This window comes from Marmota flaviventris, chromosome 14 (assembly GCF_047511675.1).
Source record: "Marmota flaviventris isolate mMarFla1 chromosome 14, mMarFla1.hap1, whole genome shotgun sequence".
NCBI classification, from domain to species: Eukaryota; Metazoa; Chordata; class Mammalia; order Rodentia; family Sciuridae; genus Marmota; species Marmota flaviventris.
The window spans coordinates 34,759,022-34,781,642 of NC_092511.1; the positions used below are offsets into that span (position 1 = coordinate 34,759,022).

General features: G+C 38.4%; 1 protein-coding gene across 3 annotated transcripts in view; it reads left to right on the top strand.

Annotated features, from left to right (window-relative positions):
* Plekhh2 (pleckstrin homology, MyTH4 and FERM domain containing H2) overlaps positions 1-22,621 on the top strand; it is a 116,091-nt gene that overhangs the window by 83,155 nt on the left and 10,315 nt on the right. For all 3 annotated transcript variants that reach the window (XM_027934557.2, XM_071601233.1, XM_071601232.1), the window contains exons 20-25: positions 5,938-6,117; positions 8,165-8,262; positions 9,577-9,754; positions 10,763-10,918; positions 12,351-12,448; positions 19,473-19,614. In XM_027934557.2, coding sequence (XP_027790358.1) covers positions 5,938-6,117; positions 8,165-8,262; positions 9,577-9,754; positions 10,763-10,918; positions 12,351-12,448; positions 19,473-19,614 — 852 coding nt within the window. The remainder of the gene's footprint in view (positions 1-5,937; positions 6,118-8,164; positions 8,263-9,576; positions 9,755-10,762; positions 10,919-12,350; positions 12,449-19,472; positions 19,615-22,621) is intronic.

Here is a 22,621-nt window from a genome sequence, read left to right on the forward strand (position 1 = left end):
AAGGGGAGGGAGGGGAAGGGAGGGAGCATGGGAGTAGGAAAGATGGTGGAATGAAATGGACATCACTACCTTAAGTACATGTATGCAAACACGAATGGTATGAATACTTTGTATACAACCAGAGATATGAAAAATTGTGCTCTATATGTGTAATATGAATTGTAATGCATTCTACTTTCATATAAAACAAATTTTAAAATAAATTAGAGGATTCCACCTCTTGGGTCCCCTTCTTCCTCCAGGAGAAGACTTTTCTGCTGTCCTTTAATAAAGCTTCACTTTCCACTCTGAAAAAAATAAATAAAATAAAATAAATTAGAAAATAAATTTTAAAAATAATAAAACAAATAACAATAACAAAATGAAGGTATTGTGTCCATCTATAACTAAAAAAAATTTAAAACATTTAGAAAAAAATCTATTTGAAATAAAATTGGGTGCATTTAAATGATTTCAGAGGTGATTATTTGGGATTTACTGAAATAAACTGTGTATGGTTTAATGTCAAACACTTCATATCAGTTGAATCATTTCCCCTGGACTTCTCAAATAGAAAGACTGCACATGAGAGCAGCCTCAGCATTGGGAGAGAGGGCAGTTCCTCCTCTTCATGCTACTTTCAAATTCTTATTCTCCATCTCTATTAGAAATTCCTCACCACTTGAAACTTGCCACTTAACTATGTCACTCTATCCCATCTCTTGTAATCAATCACCTTCTGGTAACTCCTCAAATGGCATTAAGGATTTTGGCTCCTAGCTCATATTCTTCTTCTCTTCTTTCATTTTTTTAAACTTCCATAATAGAATATTTTTTTAAAAATCTACCTGTAGAACATGCAAATACCAAAACTAAGAAATACCATACAAATATATTTGAAAATCTGCATAAGTGATCAATTTTATAAAGAAATGTAAAGGATCAAAATTATTCGACAGATTACCACATTTTATTTGTGATAATTTTAATACTAGTTGAATTATCCCAAATACAGAAAAGGAAGAAAATTTTCCCAAATCAATGTTTTCCTTTTTTTTTATTTTTTTTGGGGGGGTGGGGGGTACCAGGGATCGAACCCAGGGGCACTTTTCCACTGAGCCACATTCCCCAGCTCTTTTTTATTTTTTTTCATTTTGAGACAGGGTCTTACTAAGTTGCTTAGGGCCTTGCTAAGTTGGTGAGATTGGCTTTGAATTTGCAATTCTTTTACCTCAGCTTCACATGCTACTGGGAAGCCACTGTACCTGGCTTCCTTTCGTTTTTTAATTTGGAAATTTTCTAACCTACAGTAGAGAGTATATTATGAGGCCTAAGGTACCCATCACTCAGATCCACAGTCATCAGCATGTGGCCTTTTCCCATCTGCAGTGCTCCCTGACCTTAAATTGCTTTGAACCAATCTCCGATCATCATACCAGCATATACTTTTTGTGAAGTGTTACTTTGATACCAGGCTCCAGCAAGGATTGTACTAAATAGAGAACATTTCATGCAAAAACAATCAACTAATAGCAATCACAATCCAACATGGCTGGTCGTGGTGGCATAAGCCTATAATCCTAGTGACTCAGGAGGTGGAGACTCAGGAGGATCGCAAATTCAAGACCAGCTTCAGCAACTTAGTGAGGCCCTAAGCAACTTAGTGAAACCCTGTCTCAAAACAAAAAATAAATGCATATTTCAATAAAAAAGACCGGAGAGGTAGCTCAGTGGTTAAACACCCCTGGGGTTCAATCCCCAGTATCCCCCCAAAAAATCCATCATGGCTAAATATTAGAATATCTATTACCATTATAATTAGGTAATCATCTCTGTAGATGCTAGAAACTCGTTTGAAAAATTCAACATTCATAAAACAGCAATAGATTATTATTATTATTAACATGATGAAATATTTCTGTCTTAGCTGAAAGCAATCATACTTTGTGAAGAGATGTTAGAAAATTTCCATTAAAATGAGGAATAAGATAAATTTATTTCCCATTATTATTTTTAAACTTTTAATTAAAGTATAAATTATGTAACATTTATCATTCTTCTTATTATTAACATTTTGTTAGGGAACTAGCCTATATAATTATGCAATAAAAGTAAATTAGAGAAGATAAGCCAGGAATGAAAATATTTATAGATGATATAATTGTATACCTGGAAAACTCAAAAAGAACAGGCTAAAAACTACTATAAACAAAAAGAGAATTCCATAAGATAGTGAGGTACAAAATTAATAAGCATGAACCAAAACCTTTTATAAGTACAAATAATAACCAGTTAGAGGATAAAAAGGAAGAACTTCTACTTTTGCTATGATGGAGCAACAGTGCTGGATTTATCTTACTGATGGTTCTTACATGTTGAACAACATGCACAATGGTTCTCACGGTGTTCCTGAGAACATTTGTGTTAAATGCAGTGAAGTCCTATGATTGCCAGCTGTCTAGCGAGAGTTTCAAAACTGCAGTGCAGCAAGGAGCACCCAAATAGAGCTTAGCAGCCTTCCTGAGTTGCAGAGACAGAATTACAGAATTCAGAATTTGAGGTGGTCAGGATGGTTAGGATGCACAAGTTGGGAGAAAAGAACTAGAGCAGGGAGGGGAGGTCTTCAGAGATCTACAGAGTGTCCCTCTCGAATTTTCTTCTGAGAATTGGTAAGCATACATGTATGAGGAAACTACCCGAGGCTCGGGCAAGAACCATCAGAAAGCAATAGGCAGAAAAACTCCTGGAGCTCTCTCAGAACTGGAAATAGTTTGTTTTCCCATCATCCAGAAGGGACAGGCCTCCCAACACATTGGGCTTCAAGTAGAGTTCTCAGAAGGTTATTGGGCCCAGAGCAGTCCTAGGTTAAAGGTTGTTCCTGTGCACCCTAAGAAAATTTAAAAAGAAGACTTGAAAGAATCAAACTGCATCCAAGTATTTTAAAACAAACTCAAAACAAATTCAAAAACATTTGAAGAATACCAAGAAAATATAGGACCCAATGATATAAAATTCACAATGTCTGCATCCAATCAAAAATCACCAGGCATACAGAGAATTGGATTAAATATGACATACTGATGGAAAAAAGCAATCACAGAAGTATCTTTAGAAATGATACAGATGACAAGGACGTTTCTGTGTTTTACGTATTTTTTTTTAACTACATTAAACATTTCCTCAACACTTAATGGTTTAAAACAACAAATAATTTGTATTTCACATAGTTTGAGAGGATCAGGAATCTGGAAGCATTTAGCTGGGTGGTTCTGGCTCAGGGTCTCATGAAGTAACTGTCAATCTGTCAGCTGGGGCAGCGGTCATCTGAAGACTTGACTGGGGCTTTTGGTGGGAAGGCTGTTTTTCTCACTGTGTAGCCCTCTCCCTGTGATTTTTAGGCACATGGCAGCTCTCTTCCCCTAAGAAGGAAAGAGAAACCAAGATGGAAGCCACACTATTTTTATAAACCTAAGCTCAAAGATGACACCCTACTTTCATCTGCCCACACAGACCAACCCTGATAAAATAAGGGAGGGCATTGTCTAAGAGTTTGAGTAGCAGAAAGTGGATATCACTGGGAGCCATCCTGGAGACTATTTCATAAGTTCAAAAAGACAGAAGGCGGCATGAATATTTTAAGGAGGTTGATGGAAGATATTTAAAAGACTCAAACTTTTAGAGATAAAAATGCAATATTTAAAGTGAATAATATACTGAATGAGAGGAACACGTATTTTGAAGCTCTGTTATTATTTACATGAATGTTTAAAGTTGTTCCGTCCTCCAGATAAACTGGTCCTTTTTATCATTGTAAAATGGCAGAATTCCTTGCTCTAAAATCTACCTTGTCCGCTGTTCTTGTAGCCAATCCAGATTACTTCACTTGATCTTAGCCAAAAGGCCAAGAAGGGATTCCAGATTTCTTTTGATTAATGTTGCCATAATATATATATATTTCCCATCATTTTAAACAAAAATTATTTCTAAAAGGAGAATCTTGCCAAACCAATCCTCAGCACGAAGAATGAAGCAGAAGGCATCACAGTACTAGTTCTTAAACTATACAGCAGAGCAATAGTAACAAAAATGGCATGGTATTGGTACCAAAATAGACATGTAGACCAATGGTACAAAATAGAAGACACAGAGACAAACTCACATAAATAATGGTTATCTCATACTAGACAAAGGCGCCAAAAACATACATTGGAGAAAAGTTAGCCTCTCCAACAAATGATGCTGGGAAAAGTGGAAGTCATATATAGCAAAATGAAATTAAACCTGTATCTTTCACTCTGCACAAAAATCAACTTAAAGTGTATCAAAGACTTGTCTAAGAACAGAGACCCTACGCCTCATAGAAGAAAAAGTAAGCCCAAATCTTCATTATGTTGGCTTATGACATGATGACTTCCTGAACAAGACTCCTAAAGCACAAGAAGTAAAATCAAGGATCAATAAATAGGATGGACTTAAACTAAAAAGCTTCTTCTCAGCAAAGGAAGCAATCAATAATGTGATGAGAGAGCATACAGAATGGAAAAAAATCTTTACCACACACACCTCAGATAGAGCACTAATCTCTAGGATATATAAAGAGCTCAAAAAACTTAACACCAAAGAAACAAATAACCCAATCAACAAATGGGCCAAGGAACTGAGCAGACACTTCTCAAAAGAAGAAATACAATTGATCAACAAACATGAAAAAATGTTCATCATCTCTAGCAATTCGAGAAATGCAAATCAAAACTACTCTTAAGATTTCATTTCATTCCAGTCAGAATTGCAATTATCAAGAATACAAGCAATAATAAGTGTTGGTGAGGATGTGGGGGGAAAGGCACACTCATACATTGCTGGTGGGGCTGCAAATTGGTACATTGCCGCAGTCTGGCTGGGCACAATTCAGGAGCCACTTATTAAGCAGAAACTAACTTTATTTTTAGAACACACGCTAGACCACAGGAGCTCTTCAGGAATTCCCTCAGAGCCCAACTGCCACCACCGGCTTCCCACAAGCCTCTCAACGCCCCCACTCCTCCTGCTCTTGAAGCCGATTGGCTGGGTCGTGTGGGCGGAGCCAAAAGAGTCCCCCAATGAGCAGCTCCGTGGTCTGAAAGGGCGGGAAAACAGCCCAATGAGCATCACTGCAGAGGAGCCAATCAGCTGGCAGCTGGAAGTTTGCTGGGGCCCCTTCGGCTGTGGCTCTCAACAGTACATCCCCCTGGAAAGCAGTATAGAGATTCCTCAGAAAACTTGGAATGGAACCACCATTTGACCAGCTATCCCACTCCTAGGTCTTTAACTAAAGGACTTAAAATCAGTGATGCAGTGATGCAGCCACAATAATATTTATAGCAGCTCAATTCACAGTAGCTAAACAATTGCAGCTCAATTCACAATAGCTAAACAACTAGGTTGGAATCAACCTAGATGCCCTTAAGCAGATGAATGGATAAGGAAAATGTGGTATATATACACAATGGAATATAACTCAGCCTTAAAGAAGAATGAGATTATGGCATTGCAGGTAAATGGTTGGAACTAAAGAATATCACACTAAGTGAAATAAGCCAATTCCAAAAAACAGAAAGCTGAATGTTTTCTCGGATAAGCAGATGCTGATCCATAGTGGGGCAGAGGGATAGGGGAGAATGAAGGAACTTTGGTTTGTGTAGTGGGGAGTAAAGGGAGGGGTGGGGTTGTGGAGATGGGAAGGATGGTAGAATGAGGCAGACATTATTACCCTATATACATGTATGACTACACTACTGGAGTGACTGCACCATGTATAGCCAGAGGAATGAGAAGTTGTGCTCCATTTGTGTATAATATGTCAAAATGCATTCTACTTTAACCTAAATAAATAAATAAATAATTTTAGAAAGATAATCTAATTCATGTAGAATAAATCTTATTATTTCTCACCTTGAGCATATCATTCTTTTAATTCAGACCTGCCAACTTTTTATAAATGCAGCAGTTGACTCCCCTGCAATCGATTACCATATATCCCTAGCCCAGAGTGCTTTACAAATCTGTCTGACACATCCTGAGCTACAGAATGAAATTTGCTGTCAACTTATTAAACAGACAAGACGAAGACAGCCCCAGAATCAACCAGGACCATTGCAGGTATGTATTGATACAGACACATGGAATGTAAAATGGTGCTATTTTTCTGGTGGTAAGAATAGCACACAGTATAAACATTTGGAAAATACAAAAAGAAAGTGAAAAAAATAGCTGTTAGTATTTTGATGTAGATCCTTTTGGTTTATATATCTGTGTGTTTTTATATTAACGTAGATGTATATGTAGGTGTAATACTCACTTTCTCGTATTACTGAAATTACAGTGTGCACATTGCTTTTTTAAAACTGTAGAATATAATAATTCATCCTATATCTTTAAATGTTTTCAAAGCATTGTCATATTAATATCAATCACTATACATTTATATTTTTTCAGTTATTTTTGTTATAATAAATAGCTCTACAGTAGACATGTTTTCTTGTGTATAAATTCAATGAATTCCTTTGAACACACTTGAAGAGTTTCCCTATGTCTTTAATAATATTCAGTGTAATTCTTTTAAATTCTTTCCAAGTAAAAACTGGTAATCCATTATTAATTTGGGACACATTTATTTGTTAGTGCAATTGATTGTATTTTTTAGGTGTTTTGTAGTCATTTGTTTTCAATCTTGATTAAATGCCTATTTTTAGCTTTGCATATTGATTCTGAGTTAACCAAAGAATAAAACAGAAATTTTTTATTGCCAGTGTACAGGATTCTCAGGGTTGGATCCAAATTTTGGGAGACTTGAAACTTAAACAATTAAGAAAAAGAGCACAGGTGACGGGGATGTAGGGGGGTGGAGCACTCGCCTACCATGCTAGAGAACCTGGGTTTTATCCCCAGTGCTGAAAAAAATGTACAAAATATATTACTTTCCCACATCTTTAAAAACATAATGACCACTTGAACGTGAGTTTTTCAGTGCCTTGGAAAGGGCCTGTGCAAGAGAGTGGTTCTGAAGCCAAAGCTCATCATCGGATCCCATTGGCTCCTCTTTCTCCTCTTCCAGCCCCCAGCTCACAGTGAATAAACCACACCCCCAGTTCTTAAAACACACCTTGCACCTGGCATTATTCTTCTTTCCCACTTACAAGACCAGCCAAGCAACATCCTCTGTGTGAATCCTTCTCTGACTCACTTAGCAGATGGACATTCTCTCCATTGGTTTTACTTTCAAAAGTTAATATACAGTGTTACTATGTTATATAATTCACTGTGTGCCTATATAACTGTCTAGTGGACTGTCAGCTTCTCAAGGGCATTCCTCCCTCCTTTTCTATATTGCATTTTAAAAATCACTGAATACAGAAAGGAATGGAGCAAAGGAAAATTTAAAAATCACATGTCATTCGGTTACCTTAAGATAACCTCTATTAAGAATAGAAATACTTTGAATTAGACAAAGGGAAATGAAGGGAAGAGAGGGGGATGGGAGTAGGAAATATAGTAGAATGAACCGGACATTACTTTCTTTTATACATATATGAATACACGACCAATGTAATTCCACATCATGTACAACCAGAAGAATGGGAAGTTATACTCGGAATATGTATAATATGTCAAAATACATTCTACTGCCATGTACAACTAATAAAAACAATTTTTAAAAGTATATTCTATAAAAAAGATAACCTCTTAAAATTTTCATACTTGCCTTTTTTATGTATCTGTGTATGTTTGTATGGGTAGATAGGTTTTGATTTTAGGTAGATGTGGGTTTTTTCTTTTTTTACAATTTTATAATCTGCCTTTCCCAAAGCTGCCTATTTTTAAGTGAGTTGGTAAATATATAAATTAAAAAAAAGAAATAATGTCCTAATCTTTGAGTATTATGTGATAAAGGACTACTATGTCCACTTGTGTTTTGGTACCTCAGTTGTAAACAGAAGGTGTATACAACTGGATGGATCATGTGTCTGACCCTATGTAAAGCTTTTGTCTTAATGTAGTATAAATGCTCTAAATAATATATATGGGAAGAAGCAAACATGGGGTGGAGACAGTCACCAGCGCGTGGCTCTCGCAAGCTGTCAGCCATAGTCCTCTGACGGCTGTTGACCGGCATGGTATCTAACCTACAATGCTTCTCTTTGCCCAGGGCTGGCAGCTCTTGGCACTCTGTGTTGGGCTTTTCCTTCCCCATCATCCTTTCCTGTGGCTCCTTGGGCTCCATCTAAAGAGGAACGCAGATTCCAGGTGTGCAGAAAACTAGCCGGCTGAATTATTTATGTGGCTCTGAAAGTCTACAATAAATCATAAGTATTTAAAAACCTGCCAGGTACCTTTTTAGAATATGTGAACAAAATTTGGTATAGGAAGCCTTTAGTTATTATTTATGTGGAACTTGGAAATATTTCCTTTTTTATGTTACCGATCTTGTGGAAGATTGCAATCAAAATATTTTTCAGGGAAAAGTCTATGTGTCATTTCAAGTATGGATGACTTAGCATTAAGGGGTGCTTCTTCAGTGAAACCAAGTGTTTTTTTCTTAGTTTCCCCTTTTAATGGCTGACCATTTAGTTCTTTTATGTCACTATGGTCTTTCCTCCTTTTATAATTGTATGTATTTGAGTTACATCAGAATTTTCACTCCTTTGAAAGAAATATTTAAAATCCTCATAGAATGGGACCCAGGGCACTCAGCTAAGGTTTACCCAGGATCATTTTGTTCACCAAGAGGTTCATGTTAGGTTGCTTAAATAGACCCTGGGACTAGCACAAATAAACCCCAAACCAAAAAGCAACTTGGAAATAAGAGGAAAATATTCTGCAGTTCATAACGCATTCTAGGGACCCTATGATCAAAATCATGTGATTTCTGTAGCAGTTATTGAGCCCCCTGGACAGAAGGTGACACCATTGGGTTGTCTAGAAAACATATTTAAAGGTGTTATCAATCTGCTTTTATAAACAAAATGAAAATTACACATAAATTTTATATTACATGCAAATGAGGAAAAATAAGATCTTGATTCAACTTTTACATGGTTCACCCTAGTGGTTTTGTTTAATGCTTAATATTTTTAACAAGTGCATGTTTTATAGGGTAAAGAAGGAAAATATTTTAAAATTTTTGTTAGAAGACATCTTCTTTCTTGTTTACCAATGTAACATCAACCTTGATGTTCTTCAGAAGAGAACTCTGCTGCATCATGTTTAAGTTACCACATTCTATTCTTTATACAACTGCTTTCTTTATACTTGTCAATATAATCACTATATATTGACTATATAATGACTGGTAGTTTTAAATCCATTTTGTGATTAATACAAAAAGTTGAAGAATACTTTATAGAGACATTTGAGTTAGTCGGTTGCAAAAATAAAGGAACTGGAATTTGAGAAACATGACAGCAATTTAATGTTATCATTGAAAAAGGAAAATTATTTTCAAAATTATTATAATATGTAGTAATAATGAACAGGATGGGAAGTTTTCTTGAGGATGCATGGATTAGATTGTCATAATTAAATTTATTCGTAGATTTTATCTTAAGTTTTATATTACAGGACAGAATTTGGGAAATATGCCATTTATTGCCAGCGATGTGTAGAAAGAACACAACAAAACGGAGATCGAGAAGCGAGACCCTCGAGAATGGAAATTCTTTCAACCCTTCTTCGAAACCCGTATCATCATTCCTTGCCTTTCAGTATTCCCGTGCACTTCATGAATGGGATATATCAGGTGTGTTAGCCTTTTTACTGTCATAAAAATGTGCTTGATCAAGAAACCTAGGGAAATGAGAATACCTAGCTTGGTCAGTACCTGGCATTGATAAACCTGAAAATATATTAGATCTTTTATCAAAACAACTAAGTTTTGAAATAGTTTTGCTAAAAAGGATTCACGCTAAAAACAAATCCATATTGAACCAAAAAAGGAATGGATTTTCACTGCCATTATAACTGTGATGGAGAAAATCAAATATACTTTGGTCAAAATTTTTTCCCCCATCAGTATTCCTGGTAGGTAAGGAAATAATTACTAACATTTGAGCATGCACAATTTTAGTCTCTTTTAAAGTCTCCAAATCTCAGGAATTATCTGGGAAAGTTTTCCCAGGCCCTTCCAACTCTCTGATCTGGATGTCACTTATTTACTGAAGGAAACATGCTCTGAAGCCAGCAATTGTATTTGTGGCCATAGCCTTTTATCACTGAACTCAGATACTTAACTGCCTGTTAAAGAAACAAACATTAAATACATGAAAGTGTTCATTTATTTAAAGCATTTCTTGTTTATTTTTTTTATTTACTTAAAGATTGCAGTTTGTGTACTTTTTGGTTTGCTTCTAACAGGTAAGTACATAATATCTGTATATATTTTTTTAATTTTTTATTGTTGGCTGTTCAAAACATTACATAGTTCTTGATATATCATATTTCACACTTTGATTCAAGTGGGTAGTACATAATATCTGAAAGGTATTGATAGCTATCAAATGATCTTTCTGTTTTGAATTGTTGTTGGCTGTAGCTGAGGTTTCTGAATTCTTACATACAGCAAGCTGACTACTGAGGTAATCTTGTTAATTTTCTCCAGTGGAGCTTTGGGACAAAAACGTTAAAACACCTACAGAAATGCGTGCTGTCATTAATCATGCATCAAGCATGACCTGATCCCTACTCTGACGTCTCTGTTTCAAACACATATGCTCTTTATTAAGAGCACTGCTTTGTTATTTCTGCTCAGGTAGTTGGGTTTGATGCTTCTACCACAGTGGAAGAATTCTTGAATACTTTGAACCAGGACACAGGAATGAGGAAGCCTTTACAGTCTGGATTTGCATTGTTCACTGACGATCCTTCTGGCAGAGACCTAGAGCATTGTCTTCAAGGAAACATAAAGGTGAAACCAAGGGCTTCTAAGGAGCCAGACCTGGCAAGCAACAAATAAACTATTTGGTCTTTAGTTTGCTTAGGGAAGAACAGATTTATGCACTGATAACCTTAAGCTAGAATTGAAATTGATAAGTGTTTCAAGAGCACTGTGAACTTTGCACTCAGTTTGAAAGATGGGTGGAAAATGAACCTGTGGAAATATAGAAGAATGGTGTGTGTGTGTGTGTGTGTGTGTGTGTGGTGGTGTGTGTGTGTGTGTGTGTGTGAGAGAGAGAGAGAGAGAGAGAGAGACTGGGGACTGAATCCAGGGAAGCACTAGCACTAAGCTACATCCTCAACCCTTTTTATTTTTTATTTTGAGACAAGATCTTGCTAAGTTGCTTAGGGCCTCACTAAGTTGTTGAGGCTGGCCTCAAACTTGTGATCTTCTATCTCAGCTTCCTGATTTGCTGGGATTACATGTGTATATCACCACACCTGGTTTAAAGAAAAGGTTTTGTGAAAAATCTTTCTCAGGTTGGGGCTGGGGTTGTGGCTCAGGGTTAGAGTGCTTGCCTAGTATGTGTGAGGCCCTGGTTTCAATCCTAAACACCACATAAAAATAAATGAATAAAACAAAGGTTTTGTGTCCATCTACAACTAAAAAAATTTTTTTTAATCTTTCCCAGATCAAAGTAAAATAACTTTAATAAAGTTTCTATCAAGTGATGGCAATGATTAGAAATACAGAATCATAAAACCATAAAGAGCCCTTAGAAAAACATTCCACTTATTCTGCAAATGAGGAAATGGAGGTTTAGAGAGGGAAAAGATTTCTCCCAAATCAAACAGCTAGAATTTTTCCTTGTATTTCAGATTTCTTTGGTTTAACTTAGTTATTCCATTTTTTCTTTTTTCTTTTTTGTGGCACTGGGGTTGAACCCAGGGCACTCTACCACTGAGCTGCATCTCCAGTCCCTTTTTAAATTTTATCTTGAGACAGGGTCTCACTAAGTTGCAAAGGCTGACCTCAAACTTGCAATCCTCCCAAGTGGCTGAGATTACAGGCATGCCCCACCATACCCAGCCCCAGTCATTCCAATCTTTATAAATTCAGAAGGTAGAAAAGTTACTCCTTCAGTGACCAAATCATGAAAAAATCCCTGGAATCTTTTTGTTTCCAGTCTCATGCAGTCCTGCATTAAGATTCCTTTTTGAGTAAAAAATGCATGGCCACAGTCCAAAGTTAATGTGTGTCCAAAAGGATAAGTGGACCAAAGAACAATTTATAGTTAAATCCTAAACTTAGAGCTATATAGGAACTGAAAACAAAAATCTTAAACACATTTTTTTTGGTCATATTAATTGAGAATTTTCAGTCTACAGATATACTTGTTTTCAAAAAATGTTGATTTTTTTTTTAAGGTCGTGTGAATCTCAGTTTTTCAATTCCTTTCTAGATTTGTGACATTATTTCTAAGTGGGAACAGGCATCCAAGGAGCAACAGCCTGGGAAATGTGAAGGTACAAGAACTGTCCGTCTAACTTATAAAAACAGGTGCGTAATATACTGTATCCAAATGCCAGAGTATGTGTACAAAGTTGTCTTCAACTCTTGCACCTACAGTTTACTTTCCTATTGAGTAGCCTTAAAAGTTATAGTGTTTATTTGTATATTTATTTTTGTATGAATGGTAACTCTCTTCAACAGGAAGAAACTATCACATAAAATTTGTTTCTAATTCTCATTCTTTCATATATATGTATTTCTCTCTCTCTCTCTCTCTCTCTCTCTCTCTCTCTCTATATATATATATATATATATATATATATATATATATTCAGCTTCAACTATAAACCAGTCATTTGGCTAAATGCTCTGGATAAAATGGTAATAAAAACAGACATAGACCCAGTGCCTGCTCTTCTGGAGTTTAGAGGTTGGAGAGGAAGACTGGTGTTAATGATACACTCTCCCCATGAATATGGCATTACATGTTAATCCTCTGAAGGAAGAGCACCCAGCAAGGAGCCCCACCTAGACTGGAGCCATCAGGAGGCTGTGATAAAATGATGTTTATGCCCAGCTAGAAGGAGGGGTTGGGAGTGGGTACTTCCAAGTGGGTCCAAAAGGATGTGGCTGTGCAGCTGGTTTCAGGAATTGAGAAGGTGCTAGTAGAGCTGGAGCACGGACCTTCTCAACGGACAAAATCATGGCACACTTTGGCATAGGGTCAGGAACCAGATTTTCTTTCTTTCTTTTTAAAAAATATTTTCATTTCTTCCATATATTAGCAGAGCATGACACTTAATAAATACTATTAACAGGTCAACTCATATTGACTGTACCAAAATAAAGATATTTTTCTGGTTTTATTTGAATCTTCTACCTCATAAATTAAAGGATCTAACAAATGTTGGGCCAGAAGCCTGGTGGGATTTTGGTATAGCACTGAATCTCTTTTCAGAAGACTCTCTCTGGAAGATGTCCGTAGACTTGAAATTGGAATATAAGAAGTAAAGGCACTGTATGGCAAAAAGAAGATAATAGCCTTTGATCTAGTAATTAGAAAAATAAATTTTTCTAATTATCTGTCCCACAGAAATGGCTCCATAAATTAGCGGAGTATTCCAACTGGCCCAATATCTTCTTTGCCATATATTTTTTTCTGGGTACCAGAGATTAATTTAGGGGAACTTGACCACTGAGCCACATCCCCAGCCCTATTTTTTGTGTTTTATTTAGAGACAGGGTCTACACTGAGTTGTTTAGCGCTTGGCTTTTTGCTGAGGCTGGCTTTGAACTCGCAATCCTCCCATCTCAGTCTCCCAAGCCGCTGGGATTACAGGTGTGCACCCCCGCGCCTGGCTGCCATATGTATTTTTAACAATGAAAAGTTAGCGGGGGAAACTTGCATATTTATTTAGGATAATGGCGAATTCTCAGTTTGGACTCCACCTCATTCAGCCACTGAGGGCCACCTTCTGTTTGAACAGACTCCTTTGATCTGAATTAATGGTGGTTGTGAACCATTGGAGCCTCTTTGTTCAGGGGCTCACCAGCTGTGATGACGTTCCAGCATTTTGAGTAGCTTCACCAAGAAGGCAACTGTGAAGCTTTGCTAAGCTTTAAATCCTAGAGATCCACATTATTTAGATCATGGGAATTGGATAGGCTGCTCTGTTGGAGGAACCTTCATTGATGGCCGGCTTCATCTTTGGTCCGTCAGTGACTGGCAAGAATGTTAGGCTGGAAGACGTGGACCTTTCAGAGGTTTGAGTTCTGTTTAGTGCTGGAGCAGTAGTACTGGAAGTGTGGGCCCTGAACCAACAGCCTCAGGATCACACAGAAAAGTGCTAGAAGTGCAAGTTATGCAATTATTAGGCCTCACTTCAGATTTATTAAGTCATAATTTCAGGGGTTGAATGCCAGGAGTCCATGTTTTAGCATCTCTCCACATCCATGTAATTTTTGCCCATTCTGGTTTTTTGTTGTTGTTTTTTGTTTGTTTGTTTGTTTGTTTGGGTACTGGGGATTCAACCCAGGGGCACTTAACTACTTAGCCATATCCTCACCCCTTTTTTAAAATATATTTTTATTTAGAGACAGGGTCTCACTGAGTTGCTTAGGGCCTCACAGAGTTGCTGAGGCTGGCTTTGAACTCATGATCCTCCTGCCTCAGCCTCCTGAGCCACTGGGACATTCCTGCTAAGTTTTGACAGGCACTGCTCTGAAGGTCCTCAGGATGGCTTTCTCTCACATTGATCTTGCCTTTTGTGGGAGATCATATATTGTTTTGCGGAAGATGTTCAGGAATCCTCATTTGGTTTTGGTAGAACCAAATGGAATAACTTCTGTGTGTAAGACTATTTATGATAATCCACACCTTATGGATGTTTAGTACATACTAGTTCTGATTATGGTGGCTACAGTTGGAACCAAAATTAAAATTGGATGAAATGGACAAAGCCAGTCAAAAAATGCAGACAAAAATAATGCTGTAAGTTTAACACCACTCAAGGAACAAAATAGGTAATAACACATGGTGAAGACGGCCTTGCTAAAAATAAATAAGTAAATAAAAGACTCATGACAATATCATTGACATAAGAAAGGAAGAAAATAAAAAGCAACCCCACTCAACCAAGAGGTTTAATTTTTAAGAGAAGTCTAAAGTGGCTGAAGAGCCACAGCTGTGAGAAAGTACTTTGTTTTTCTAAATATGGCCTTGCTTTGCATATGTGTATAAATAGCTTAGACAGCACCCCTAATTTCCAGTGACACAGTTAAAAGGGGAACTGGCTGTGACCTGTCACCCAGCCAAGGTCTTGATTCTTCATCTGCCAAGCAGCACTACAATAAACAAAGCTAAAATACCAATTTTCTTTATCATGAAATAGTTTATTTATATTTAGCAAGTTATGGAATTTCAATTATTTAGATTCTGGGGTTAAAGATCTAATTAATGGGTTTTGAACTTGGATTCAGAGATGACCATTTGGAAATTAATGTTTAAATTTTGTTCACATTAAAAACCTCTTCTTTAATTTGATTTCTTACTATGTATTCGAAACTGCCAAAGTCAAGGCACGATTTTAACAAAACTGGTCAAGGTCCTTCCCAGAGGGAACAACTCTTCTTTTTCTGTACTTGAAAATGGAAGATTATGTTTAGCAGTGCTTTGCCGTTGTCGTTTTCTGGAGCACAGTTTAACATGCCTATCTCTGCCACCATTGGCTGGCTGTGTGAGCACCTGTATCCATGGACGTCCAAGTCAAAAAGGTAAACAGGTCACCTCATCTTTCCTTTTGATTATGTTCACATTTTTAAAAGTTCAGAATGGAGGAACTCTGCTGTGATTCTGAAGACCTCTAGAGAAGAACTCTATTGCTAATAATCACCTATGTTTATCGAGCATTTACCCAACTCCAGGCCTGTGCTGAGCTCTTTATACCATCCTCTCATATAATCCTAGCAATACCCATAGCGGGTGGGTGATTAGATGAGGCAACCGAAACTTTTAGAGTTTGGCCCCTACCCAAGACTGCGGCAAGGAGTTTCCTTAGCCTTTTTCAGCAAATAATTCCTGTAGTTAGCCATTCTTACATACCATTCATTTGTCCACCCCAGCACAGTGCCAGGCCTTATTTGAAGCCCTGGGAATTCAAAGGCATTCATAAGGTGTGGATTATCCAAAATAGTCTTACACACAGAAGTTATTCCATTTGGTTTCCCCAAAACCAAATGAGGATTCCTAAAACTGGTATTTTAGCTTTGTTTATTGTAGTGCTGCTTGGCAGATGAAGAATCTTGCAGTATCTTGGGGCAGGCAGATGGGAAGTCTTAGCAACGTGGATAATGCTGTGGCAGCAGTATAACAGAGCAGTGAGAAACATGGATATGGAGGCAGACTGCCTGAGTTAGCTTCCTGGCTGTACTACTAGCTATGCAGCCCTGAGTAAGTCACTTAACATCTCTGTGTCTCAGATACCCTCTGTGAAATATGTAGGTTAAAATAGCACCTACCTTGAGAATTGTCTGAAGGATTAGGTATTGGCCAGGGTAAAGCTCTGGGGTCCAGAGCCTGCCACCCAGTGAACACGTCCTAGGTATTTGCTGAATGGACCATGAATAATACCATGTCTACATACATGATGTTGTAGGAATATGGAGGAAGGTTTGGCAGAAGGCTGACTTTCAAGCAGATGGTTGACATTGTAGCCACAAAGGCCACAAAGGCAGGTAGAAAGCAGGGACGTGTGGGGAGGCTCATAATTGTGGTTTCAGTGAAGGGAAATCAGTAGATGGTGGTGGACTGAGGAGTGAAGGGAGGGTAGAAGGAGGGGACTGGAGGACCTCAGGCTGCTCCCTAGGGGGCTACCCCGAGGATGAGAAGGGCCACAGTTGGACAATAAATGCTGTGAAGAATGAATGGGGAGCCACCTGAGGGCAAGCAAAAGCATTCCCCTGCAGTGGCGAGAGCCCTGCCCAGCTGTGCTGATCCCGTAGAGTCGGTTTTCTTGGGCCGCATTCAGCTTCCTGGGCAAGGAGGCAGGCCTTTGGGTACACGCGGCTGTCCACTCCCAGCCCCACCTGCCTTAGTAAGTCACACTCCTCTGGTGCCTTTCCTATTCCAGCTCCATGGGTTTGATTTTCGGATGTCTTGGTCATTTTTCTGATTCTTCTGTGCCTCTCCAAGTGTTGTCCACACCCCTGCGTGGCTGCTGGAGAACAAGCTGTTCACTAGGGGTTTGGGCCAGGTTCCTGCAGATGGTATACCTGAGCCACGCGTGTCCAGGACTGTCTTGCCTTCTTTGCTAAAGGAGCTTCCTTTCCCTTTTCAGGTTCAATCTTGCAGCATGCCAGAAATGACAGGAAAATGTACTGTAGCTCTTCTTTCCTGTAGTCATTGAAATATTTGATTCATTATCTCCCCCTGGCAGTGTTACCAGGCAAACTTGTATTAAGAATCTTCCAGTCGGGTACGGTGGTGCACACTTGTAATCCCAGCAGCTTGGGAGGCTGAGGCAGGAGGATTGCAAGTTCAAAGCCAGCGTCAGCAACTTAGCAAGGACCCAAGTAATTCAGTGAGACCCTGTCTCTAAGGAAAATATTTAAAAGGGCTGGGGATGTGGCTCAGTGATTAAGAGCCCCTGGGTTCAACACCTGGTACAAAAAAAAAAAAAAAAGAAACTTCCAGTGGTAAAACTTATCTAAATCCTCATGGATTACAGTGATAACTTCAAGTGGGGAAAATAAGCTAGTTATTAAAATGTGACTATGGGGCTGGGGATGTGGCTCAAGCGGTAGCGTGCTCGCCTGGCATGCGTGTGGCCCGGGTTCGATCCTCAGCACCACATACAAACAAAGATGTTGTGTCCGCCGAAAACTAAAAAATAAATATTAAAAAATTCTCTCTCTCTCTCTCTCTATTTAAAAAAAATGTGACTGTGTCAAAAAGGGAGGGCTTTCACCTTAAGCTTCATTCTGTTTTATATCACTTTGCTGATGTCATTTTAAATGAATTATCTGTTTCTGTTATCCAGCTGCATTCTTCTACCAGTTTAACAATCCTGCATTATTTGTCGTCATGCAATCATAGATAAAAAGGGGTGTAGGATTGATTTTTTTTTCCAGGAAACTGCTCTGATTTGTAAACTGGGTGTGATAGGAAAAATGATCAGAATCATGGGCTAGGAGGAACATTTAAGAGTACACCCACCATGTTTCCCCAGATAGGGGCTTGCTGCCCTCTCCTTCCCTGACATTTGAAATAATTTTGCGGAGAAATGCTGTGTCTGCTCCTTCAAGTATGTAAAGAGAGAAAGAGGGAAAATCCACAGTGATAGCCCGTTGGGCACACACCTCACTGTTGGACCCAAATCCCTCTTCTCCAACCACTGTGTTGCCATGATAATATTCAGGGGAGTCAAGGTGTTGCTTACTCTCCCCATTACCAAAACATCTGGAGCATTCATAGCACCCATGCCTCATCTGACTCCAGAGACCTGTAAGTCTCACATATAAACAGCACAGTGAATAAATAAAAAGGGCCACTGATTTGATGAAGACTCCTAGACAAATAAAAGCCATGTCATAAGCCAGGCATAATGGCTTACACCTGCAGTACCAGCTACTCAGGAAGCTGAGGCAGGAGGATCTTAACTTCAGGAAGAAAGCAAAGACCAGTTTGGGCAATATAGTGAGACCCCATCTCAAAACCAACCAACCAACCAACCAACAGAAAATCACAAAAATCATGTCATGTTTCAACAAGTAATAATGAATACATGTAAAACTATTTTGAGCTCCTAAATCTGCTTATCCGCATGTGGCCAAAAAGTCAAAACACATCTAAATGTACAAATATTACCTTTTGGATTCTCAGAGAAGACCTCGCTTCCCTCCCCCATGAATTGATGTTGACTTGGGGTTGATTTTGAGTTGAAATATTCATTTCCTATTCTTTGGTATGTTCATATGTTCATAGCATTTTGAAAATTAAGTTTATACGGCCCATTGAAATGAAGATGACATCATTCATTCCCTACAAGAGAGAGCAAATTTAATTTTTCTTAATGTCTTACATCCTTCAGGAACATTTAAGGATTTGGTACTTCAGGGAATTAAAAAATAGCTAGAAGAGTCCCTCCACCTTAAAGAAATTTTCTTTTCATTTTGCTGAAACAGAAATAGAAACAGATCATCAACCAATAGTAATGGTCTAAATTCATATAACTTAAAGGAGCATGTTAAAACCATTCCATTTGTATCCTCTGGATTTATCTTTACTTTCTTCTTTTGTAAGAATGTCATTGGGGACTTTCCCCACTTGAAGTTATCACTGTAATCCATGAGGATTTTTACTCAGTAGTACAGTATTTGCCTAGTATGCACAAGGCCCTGGGTTCGTCCCCAGCATGGAAAAAAAAAAAAAAAATATATATATATATATATATACACACACATACACACACACACACACACACATATATATATATATATATGTCCATATATATATGTGTGTGTGTGTGTATGTGTGTGTATAATTTAATGAGAATTTTCCTTTTTTTTTTTTCAGACTATATTTCTCAATGCAAGCCCATGGAGAGACTGATAGAGAGAAGTTGTTGTTAATGTATCAGACAAATGATCAAATAATAAATGGCCTTTTTCCTGTGAGCAAGGATCTGGCACTAGAAATGGCAGCTCTTTTAGCTCAGGTAACTTCCATGTTGAGTAGAATAATATATGGAAATGATAAGACACCAGTTTCTTCATGGAATTAAGATGCAGTAAAACAACATACCTTCAGCTGTTCTTTAAATCTACTTTGCTGTGATTTAAGACCTTAAACCCTGCAGGCTTTGTAATTACAGTGTGACTCTCAACTGCCAACAACTGCAATGATGCAGAATGAGACAGTATTCTGTAAAGGAAACCTCATTTCTTATTCTCTTGAAAATTTAGCTCTTAGCCGGGCACGGTGGTGCACGCCTGTAATCCCAGAGGCTCAGGAGACTGAGGCAGGAGGATCGTGAGTTCAAAGCCAACCTCAGCAATGGTGAGACACTCAGCAACTCAGTAAGACCCTGTCTCTAAATAAAATACAGAATGGGGCTGGGGCTGGGGCTCAGTGATTGAGTGCCCCTGAGTTCAATCTCTGGTACCCTCCCCGCCAAAAAAAAAAAAAAAAAAGAAGAAGAAGAAAAGAAAATTTAGTTCTAGACCTCTAGACTTCTATTAAATAGAGGAATTTGAGCATTGCACTGTGGGGCTGAGGATGCTGTGTTGAAATTGTTCTTAATCTAACAGGCTTGAGTCCTGAAAACTCTAGAGCACTTTCTTCATGTACCTATTATATCAATTAGGATTAAGCTGACCTTCTATAAACATACACTCAAATTAATAGTGACTTAATTGAATAGACATATATTTGTCTCTCTATAGAGGTATTCTGGCACCCATTACAAAGTCATGAGGGGTGTGGGCTTTATCCTGCTCCCCCTTCCAGCCATTCCTGGGGTGTCATCTTTGCAGCCCTGGAGGGCTGCCAGAGTGCCAGCTGTTAGGCCAGGGACCCTGGTACAGTGTCACTTTTTCAAGGAGATTTATTTATACAGCACTAATCAATAAGAGGGAAATATAGCAAAAAATGAACATAGCTATAATTTCCTCATTTACATACAAGGACATTCCTGACAAGATGTGAACTCTGCCACCTCCCAGCCTCTGCACTCCCTATCTTGAACTTTATGCTCTAGTGAAGTATAAATTGTGGGTCCATGCACAGTTCCAGGACTTGCATATGGCTCCCTTTTTCCTTCATGTGCTTCACTGGTGTCTCCTTTGCTGGGGTGTCTACCCCACTCCTTCACCTGTTAACTTTATCTCAGCCTGTACTTTTCATTATAGGTGTCACTTATTCCAGGAAACCTTCCCAAATCCTGCTTGGGTGGGTTAAAGTCCCTCTTGAGGTGTCCATGATGTTCCATACATGTCCATGTATCGCTGTCCTAACCTCAGCGGTTTATAATTACTTATTGTGTTTCTGCTTTGTACCATTTGCTGAAGCCTCACCAAGAGCCATGACTGTTCCTGTCCCTCTTCCTGTCTAGCACAGCCTTACCCAGGACACTTTCTCTGTGAGCATTCCTGGAAGAATGAGCAGTTGATAATTTAGTTTACTTTTAAAATAATTTGAAGATCATTCATACTTTCAACATTAGGGCTACACTGTGTGTTCTCTTTTGATAAGAGGTCAAAAGCTGAAGAAAAGAGAAACAGGGCCCATGTTCTTGGTGACAAGATTATTTATAAATGATTTTCTGTCACTTGCCATCTTAGGTTTTAGTCCTCTAGACGCACAGATTCTCTGTGAAAATCACCCTCATTTTTACTGATTCAAATTTGTCTTCTTACTTTAGCTTTTCATTTTGTTAAGAAAGCTTCTACAGGGGCTGGGGTTGTGGCTCAGCGGTAGAGCGTGCGCCTCGCACGTGTGAGACCCTGGGTTCGATCCTCAGCACCACATAAAAATAAATAAATGAAATAAAGACATTGTGTCCATGTATAACTAAAAAAAAATTAAAAAAAGAAAGCTTATACAAAAAATTATAACCTACTTTGAGTATTTATATTTCCCACATTTTTAGATGAGTCTGAGGAAGAGACAAGAGAGGTAAGACCACACACCAAGAAGCACATGACTAACTTTAAAAGTATAATTGTGGGATAAATACAGGAAGCAAGTAATGAGAACTTAGTTCTTGCTCCCATTTATATATGGAAAATTAAACAATGTTCCCGATCTGCTTTCCTCAGATCAGTTTTCATGAAGATAAATGAGATACACTAATGAAACCTGAACTCTGTAGATGAGTTATTACTATTACAGATTTGAATATCTGTAGGTTGTTATTGATGCTCTGTCTACATTGGGAAATTCTCAGAACTGACCCCTTGTTGTGGTACTAGTGATTGGTATGGCATTATGTTCGTGTGAGGAGTGTTGGGAATTATCTGAGTCAATTTTTAGTTATTCTCCAAACATTTCTTGTGTCTATTCTATGCCAAACAGTATGCCAAGCACCAGGGAGGGAGACGCTGAGCCTGGGCATAACCACCAGACTCCCCTAGGAGGCAGGCTTGCCTACTAGTTTTGTAACTACTGTTTGCCTCCCTGGTGCTAGGTGGCAGCAGTGTCTAATTCCCTCTGGGGAAAGGATTTTGGTGTGGTTGGAGAGCTGGCAGACAGTTTTTAATTGGTTTGAGGACATAGAATGCTTGACTAGGAAGGAGTTGGGGATTGAGAAAAACCAGGAAAAATGAGAAATGGGAGCCCAACAGCAAAGCCACACAGATAACCAATGACTAAGAAACAGGGTCAAAAAACCTAGAAGGGGGCCAGGGTTGTGGTTCAGTGGCAGAGCACTTGCCTAGCATGCATGAGGCACTGGGTTCATTCCCCTGTACCACATAAAAATAAACAAATAAAATAAAGGTATTGTGTCCATCTACAACATATATATATATATATGTGTGTGTGTGTGTGTGTGTGTGTGTACACACACACACACACACACACACACCCCTAGAACCTTATTTCAATAATAAAATAAAAGAAACCTAGAAGAGTAGGCTATAAGGGTGACACGCAGCTGGAATTAGGGGGGATAAAAGGCTCAGAACCTCAGAAGCTGGTTGTTGAACAGCTAAACTGGAAGTAGG